This window comes from Onthophagus taurus, chromosome 6 (genome assembly GCF_036711975.1).
Source record: "Onthophagus taurus isolate NC chromosome 6, IU_Otau_3.0, whole genome shotgun sequence".
NCBI lineage: Eukaryota > Metazoa > Arthropoda > Insecta > Coleoptera > Scarabaeidae > Onthophagus > Onthophagus taurus.
In genome coordinates, this window is record NC_091971.1 from 19,584,715 (window position 1) to 19,593,130 (window position 8,416).

An 8,416-nucleotide genomic window follows, 5' to 3' on the forward strand; every position below is an offset into this window, starting at 1 on the left:
AAGGAAAATTCTCCCGTAAACTTTCGTACTGATGTTAACGGCTTAAGTGACATCTATTGTAACTTGATCAAGCTCTCACAAACGTTCTCACCCTTATCTTTGGACGAATCGGCGAATAATTCGTTATTGTTCTGATTGCTTGAATCTTGTTTTTTGTTGTCGAAATTCCATCATTTAGTATTTACAGTATTTTGGCCTTTTCCACTCTTAAGTCTTTTTAAGTTCCTATCCTCTAAATAAAGTTTAGTAACGTTTCCCACCTCTCAGTTCCCAGTTTCCTGTTTTACCTACCGAGGTCGGTTTGCATTGACATTGAAAATATTGGACTGCAAGAACAAGTTAGCAATAACACTAGAAAATCCTCGGACTCTAAGAAAATGTTGGGTTGAGTCTAGAATTAAAGTAGACTACCTTCTGCCTTCAAAAACAAGTTAGGAATTATAAAAACCACAAAGCATACAACAAAAAAAGGTTTCGAACTCTTCTGTCTATGTTCAAAACAAAAACCCAATGTTATGAAGCACGCTGGCAGAATTACAAACTGCAAAAACCAATTTGCATTGACATTGATAAAATTCTTGACTCCAAAAAAAGTCAAATTCTAACTGGAAAAAATACTGGAATAAAAGTGTTCTACCTTCTGCCTTCATAAACAACTTTGGAATTGCAAAAGTAAAACAACATTCAACAAGGAAATGCTTGAAACAATTCTGACCAAGTTCGAAATAAAAATCCATTGCCATGTAGCATGCAGACAAAACTTCCAACTGCAAGAACAAGTTTGCATTGACATTGATAAAATCCTGGACTGCAAAAACAATTCAACAATAACACTGGAAAAGCCACATACTTTCAAAAAGTGTTGGAAATTATGTTGATTGAAATTTAAACTGGTCTGGAATTAAAGTTTCCTTAACCTTTTGCCTTCAAAAACAACTTTGGAATTACAAAATCTGAAGGGCCCTAACCTAAACACTCTATTTATTTTCGCTCTTTTCATAACAGTTATACCGGTTTATCAGCAGAAACCCACTGGAATCCTTGCATATGGATCACATTGCCATGTTATACATTTTGAAATATTGTAGCTACTCTGCTCAATACCTCAACCATTATTATGCTCCTGTTTTTCTCTTCCAGGGCATGTAACCTGTCCTCTGTCAGCGTGCATTTTTTATCTCTTCTTAGAGAGCGCTTACGTTGATGTAGCCCAGATATCTTAGGTCTTATTAGTAGTCCCCTTTGCGAAAAATTTTGTTTTTAACGTGGTTTAACTTGCAAATGCTTTTCCCCCATACTATAATGTATGATTCCGGTATTTAGTTGTTGAGTGCAGCTTCCATAATGGTTAAAATCAAAATCTAGTCGTACATTCCAGTACTTATGGGATAATTCAAATATCCTATAAGTAGTACCGAAACTTCAGAAGTAAGCTCGACAAATGGCAAATCATTTATAAATAAACTGGAGGTGTGGATGCCGGTTAGAGATCACTTGATATTCTATAGAAAATAATAGTATAGATTATGTAATCATAACGATCACCAAGGTACAAAGCAAAGAGGGAAATCATAGCAAGGGAACAATCGGCCGATCTCCAATTTGAAACCTTTGGAAATTGAGTTTCTCTATCAACATATCCATAGAGATGCTCGACGAATTGGAATTAATGGCAATTGGTGATTATTGGTTATGGCATTCTTTCCATCCTTCTTAATCATGGTAATGATGGACTCGTTTCTATAACCTTAGAAATTTAAAGGAAATAAAAAAATGTACTATTTCGTCAACGACTTTGGAGAAACAAATCTACAATCTCCATGTACCGCCACTCAACCATTATACCAAAAATTACCAGAGAAAACACTAGAAAACTCAATAACTTTAACAGATAACTTATCTTAATCAGTTGTTAGCTATTATTTCCAGATACGAATTATTAAAAAATGTTGGGGTCTGAGTAGCAACTTCTTTCCAAAAGTATTACGGTAGTAATGATAATTATATAATTCGTCCTGTCTGTTGCAGTACATAATGGATACTAGGCGCTTTGGACGCTAGCTATCAATTAATTATTTATTCTATTATATCTAGTGAATAAATCTAACATCTATCAAATGATGTCAGCATTCTATGGATGACTCCAGTTTCCCAGAATTCCAGTATTCAGTGTACATAGTCATTAAAATTATTATGTAAAGGTTGATTCTAGAATTTAGCACATCATTCCAGGATCCAGTTTCAGTTTATAGCATTGCGTTACATTATCCAGAAGTCAGATATGGCATAAATAGTTATTAAGTCCGATATTCCTCAGTTGACTGCAGTATCTAGTTTTAATAAAACCAGTTTCCACTGGATGATTCCTGTATGCAGTGCCAACATTTCACGATATTCACCTAATAATTCATAATACTGGTTTTATATTTTATACAATATTCAAAGAAACTATATTATTTTAATTAAAACATAAGACAACAATACATTTGAGAAACGAATGTGAAATAAAATGATTTTTTTTAACTTTTGGTAACACTGTGTTCTCTCTTCCCTTACCATTAACCAGAGTAAGAGTAATGGGTAATAAAAATTGTTCCGAAGATGGCTGTAAATATTAAGAGCAGGAGATGATTTGAAAGGTTTAACAATCCATTTAATTTTCGTAACGGTAAGTTATGAGAGGAATTGGCTTAAGGTCATCACCAACAAGCCGCAAATTTTCCTAGTAAAATAAGATAATTAATAAAAGAAGAATGTTAAAAGAACTAAACCTTATTAGAAAGACATAGATACTTAAAACAATATGAAAAAACTTCTGTTCATTAAAGATTTAATTCTGTTAGAAAATTACTATTACTTACATAGACTTTGCTTTAAATGATATTAGAGTATCGATCATCAAGGACGTATCGAAAAATAATTAAAAACTAGAGAGTGCAAAAATTATAAGATGTTATAGCAGTAATAGGTGATTTTCTAGAGATTGTAGCAGATGATATGAAATTTCTTGTCAATAAACACAATAAACCGATGTTTAGATAACTTTCCAAGCAAATTTAAATACACTCCTGACGAAGAGTGAGACAGGAAGGGATGAAGAAAACAACATCTTCCCTTCCATATTGAGTGTAATTAATTTCTTTGTAAAAGAAGAAAATCATTTTATTGAAAACGTAGTAGGATACAACAGTAAAATTACTATTTCTAAATAAAACATCTCATAATTTGATTTATTTCCTCTTAATTTTATTTCTTTAAATTGGTTTCTGTTTTATAATATCGAGTACTCCAACATTAGCGACATATTTTCAAAACCTCACGATTGATGTACCTACAAGAACGATGGTCTGATCACGTAAAGACAATTCTAATCACTGATTTCCTTATAGCTTAATATTTTAGGCAAAACCTCTACACAACTATCTCTTTATATTTGATTAATGATCACTATCTCGGAAAAAATTTTCAAGATAAAATCATAAAATTTATGGCGAGGTACTAAAATTGTTCACAAAATAATAATCTCTTCATTTACATATTGGAAATTCCTGACTTGAACGGCATGTCGACGATTGAAAAGTTGAGGTGGCAATTAAGAAGAAAGTACAATGAATTGGGATGGGTTTATAAAAAAATGTAATCGTGACTCAAGAAACAACTATGGAGGTACCCACCCCTGAAACTATAGAGGATGAGAAGTTCACAAACTATTGCAATAGAAATTATGCCCTTCACGACGCGAAAAGAGAAATAACATGCATCAAGTTTAACACATCCCAATACGACAAATTCAACCAAGAGTATCATATACCCAAGCACTCAATAATCAAACGATACCAGCCAATAACCTACCTATTAGCAACTTGGCTAAGCTTGAAAAAATGCCTGCCACACTCATGGGACAACTACGAACAACGTTAAACAATTGGCCTTAGAAACAAACATGTCGAAAAGTTAATTGACTTGCTAAAATATTCAGTTGAATGTTTTTGTCGAAGTTAAATATTTGGCGAAGATATCGGTTGGCCAAAGCGGCAGAAAAAGTCAATCGGTCAAAAAATAAAGTATCTGAGTTTGTTTTTTGTTCTTTATTTGTTATTTAAAGATCTAAAGTTAAGATTTATTTGAATGAGGTTGATTACATAAATATTTGTTATTTCAATTGTGCCCAATTATGTCCAATATTTCTGGGCAGCAAATGGGTTAAGCTTAAAAAAATGCTTGCCAAACTCATGGAGCAAATAGAGACAATGTTAAATCTATTTACCACCGTCATCAGTAAACTAGCTTAAGTATTGGTAGTATAACCGAAATATAAGACAGCTCAATCAGTTACGATCGAAGAAGAACATTTACACTTCCTTTTCTATGCTAGGAGTAAGTATATCTGACTTATACCATCTGACGCTGGAGCTTTCTTTTTGTGTAATCCTAAAATTGTTGACTGCAGTTTTTCAACCTGAAAGATGGCACCTCTTGCTTTAAGTCGTTTGTTACTATGGCAGGTTTAGGAAATTGTTTTTTCACTTGCTTCCTAATAACTGACTCACTTATAGCTTACTATTTTAGCCTCAATCTCTACACAACTATCTCTTTGTATTTCTTGACTATTTTTAGTTTGATATTGCACATGGTAGAAATTTTCCCAAATTGCCTAGAGTATCGCTATCAAAATGTGTCAAATGTATTAAAATGCTAAGTAAGACTAATTTTCCCAAAATTCTTTACATTAACTAGTCTCTCCTCATTGCATTAACAACAATTAATTGTTTAATCACTACATTAGAGATGTTTGTTTTCCAAGAAGGGATGTCAATGCCACTTTTTGAGGTAGAGTAATCAGATACTATCTACATTATTATCGCACTAAGGAATTTGGTCCTGAACTGCGTGATTAAACGCCTCACTAAATATGCTGTTTGGCTAATTACAAGTCGCACTTAAACTAAGTGAGCTAATCCTAGAATAATGTAAACAGTTTTCTCACATAAAAAAACAGATTGTTATTATTTTCCAAAATTCGTTGGACACTAAAATACTCAAGATTTGTTGCTCAAAGTTGCTTTCTATTTTATGCTTATTTATGGTGGAACAGTTTTGTGGTATAGACTTCACAATCTATAACTGCTACAGTTAATAGTTACAATTAGTAGTGGCAGTTACAGCTGTGCTATGGACCAAAAGAAATGAATTTTTATACCTTAGGATGGCTGATTTAGCTATAGCGGTGTAGGCAGGTTGCACAAATCAACCTTAGAATCGGACATATTGAAAAGTTAAATGACTTGTGATGCCGTGCTTGCTATCTCCGTTTGCTTTCCTATCAATTTCTATTAAAAAAAGTTTATAAAATAAATTTTCTTCGGATTCTGCTAAAACATTCAGTTAAATTTTTTTCGACGCTAAATATTTGGAAAAGATGTCGGCTGGCCAAAGCGGAAGAAAAAATCAATCGGTCAAAATACAAAGTATCTGAAGGTTGCTTTTTGTATTTTATTTATTATTGAAAGTACTAAAGTTAAGATTTATTTGAATTAGGTTGATTTCACAAATATTTGTTATTTCAATTGTACCCAACTGTTTCTAATATTTCTGGACAGCTCCTAATACATCTATTCATTCTGCTGCCAAACGGGAACATTATGGTGTGCTGCGCAACCGTTGTAATCATCGATGCAAAAACGCTAAAAGATTGCACTACTGTCAGAGGTTGTCTGGAGCCAGTCATAAGACATTTTGGAAAACAATCCGATCACTTGGTGTTTCCCACAGATCTACCCACTCTTGATGCTGCTGCTCTAGCGGAGTATTCCGAGTAGTCCTGTGGTGGTTGATAAGATAACTAGGCAAAATACTATTAATAAAATCCTAGCATCTACCAACGTGCTTTCCTTTTCATTCAGCTTGGTTACAGATACTGAGGTCCGGGATGCTTTAACTCAGTGGTATTCAAACATTTTGGCTGCATGACCCCAAATGGTACACAGAGGTGACATGCCGACCCAAACTTAAAATAATAATTTAATTCTAGTTGTTCCAAAAATTGGGAGAGGTATTATTATATCAAGAAGATGTTAATTTGTTTTTATTTTTTTTGTTTCATACATAGCAAATATATTATGTTACAACAAGTACCTACAATAAACAGAATATCAACTCTGCAGTTAACAAATATTAGGTTCAAAATCAACATTAACGATTTGTAACTATTAAAATTATAATATGGCGTACACGTAGGAACTTCATCAAAAATCAATACAAAAGAAAAATATTTAATGAGATCTGTGAGCCTGTTTCTTATTTACAAGTGCTGATATATCTGGCTCTATTTTGCTCAATTTGAGTCTTAAAGGTGGCTCTATTGCTATTTTGTTTCGGTATTTCGATTTTAGGTAGAGAAATTGGGAAAATCCCAACTCGCACATATAAGATGTCGCAAATGGTAATAATACCTTCAGAGCTTCATCAGACAGTTCTGGATATTCATTTCGAACTTTAAGCCAAAAATTGCTCAATTTAAGTTCTTTGAAAATTAATTTTAATTCTCCATCAGATGATAACTCAATTAGTTTTTCACTAAAATGAAATGACACATTTTTGGGTAATTTACATTGAAAGGGATTTCGACTCCAGTCAAAGTTAAAAAAATCTTCCGGAAAATAAGTACTAAATTGACATTTTAAATCTGTCAAGTGAAGATGTTATATCTTTAACAATCGATTGAATAACTTTGAACTTGTTTTCTATAACAAAACATTCTAATGTTGGAAATGCTGCAAAATTATTCTCCTTGCAGTATGAGCACCACAAATCTATTTTTTTTGTAAAGGCTTTAATTTTATCATTGGCCACTAATATATTTAATTGTTCACCTTGAAGACTTAAATTCAACTCGTTTAATTTGAGAAAAATGTCACTTAAGTAAGCTAACCTACATAGCCATTCTTCGTCGGTTAAAAAGTTTGTAAATTTTTTGTCTTTATCATTATCATTTAAAAACACAAACACTTCTTCTTTAAGTTCAAATAGTCTCGTTAGAACCCTACCCCTCAAAAGCCAACGAACCTCTGTATGTAAAAAAAGATGCTGATGCTCACTACCCATTTCTTTGTATATGTGCGCAAAAATCCTTGAGTTCAGAGGACGCGCCTTTATAAAATTTATTATTTTAACTTCAGTATCTAAGACAGACATTAAGTTCGGTGGCATGTTTTTCGATACAAGCGCTTCTCTATGAATCATACAGTGAACCCATGTTACATTGGGTGAAACTTCTTTGATTCGGGCTAGAAGTCCGCTGTGTTTTCCAACCATGGCACGAGCTCCATCACTGCACACACCCACACAATTTTCCCAAGAAATATTGTTTCCCGTGATGTAAGAGTTTACCGATTTAAAAATTTCTTCACCCGTAGTTCTTTGTAGTTCCTTGCAAAAAAGAAAGTCGTCAACTACTTCATTTTTGTATCCATATTTTGCAAAACAAATTAGTTGTGCAGCATTTTGGCAATCCGTAGATTCATCCAATTGAAGACTAAAAAATTTACTTTTTCGAATTCTCATTATAATTTCGTTTTCCACATTTTCTGCCATTTCAAATATTCTGCGGTTAACTGTTGTATCCGAGAGTGGTATTTGAGATATTTGTTGCATTTCTTTTTCGCCAAACATAATGGCTGCTATATCTTGGGCTGCTGGAGCAATTAAGTCTTCAGCAATTGTGTACGGTTTGCCAGATTTTGCTATACGATAGCTCATTATTTCATCCACCTTGCGACCCCGAAAAAACTTTTCGCGACCCCATTGTGGGTCGCGATCCATAGTTTGAATAGCACTGCTTTAACTTACTCCAAGTCCACTAGTGTCGGAACAGATAGTATTGAACTCAGATTCCTCTTACCCATTCTGGATATAGTTATTACTCCAGTAACACATCAACTGTTCTTGTGAACCTTATTCCTATCCCAAAAATTAAAAAAAAGATTTAATGAGAGAAGTGAATTTAGTTTCGATAGAGAAAAGTTTTGGTATTGGTATGAAAGTATTTGAAATGCTACCTGTTGAGGATAATTTTGTGGTATTATCAATTAAACGACGGTTTTTGATGTCGACGATAATCTGCAATTGTGAAGATGTGAGGAAAATTTCTTCTCAACTGTAAAGTCAATGTTAATATTTTTTTTCTATGTGTAATTATGGGCGGTTGGCACGGTTACGAAAGAATTTATAAGGAAGCACAGAGATGTCTGCTCCTGTATCAATAAGAAAGTTGAAACGGGATTGATTGTCGTAAACATACAGGCGAGACCTGATTGTTAATAACAGGGTTTGTCGTTTAGTAGAAAGAGATAGAGAGTCCCAGACTTTATCGGCAATATTAAGCAAGTCATTTAATTCATCTTTTCCGGAAGATAAC

The 8,416-nt window shown here is 33.3% G+C and overlaps 1 protein-coding gene across 1 annotated transcript; it reads right to left on the reverse strand.

Annotated features, from left to right (window-relative positions):
• Positions 1-6,666: 6,666 nt before the first annotated feature.
• Positions 6,667-7,821, reverse strand: LOC139429990 (zinc finger BED domain-containing protein 5-like). The gene has a single exon (XM_071196520.1). The coding sequence runs from the start codon at positions 7,819-7,821 to the stop codon at positions 6,667-6,669; it is 1,155 nt and encodes a 384-aa protein (XP_071052621.1).
• Between the last annotated feature and the right edge of the window lie 595 nt (positions 7,822-8,416).

Bases quoted from the DNA above. Each gene is read 5' to 3' on its own strand.
- LOC139429990 (XM_071196520.1), bottom strand. From the start codon at position 7,821: ATGGATCGCGACCCACAATGGGGTCGCGAAAAGTTTTTTCGGGGTCGC.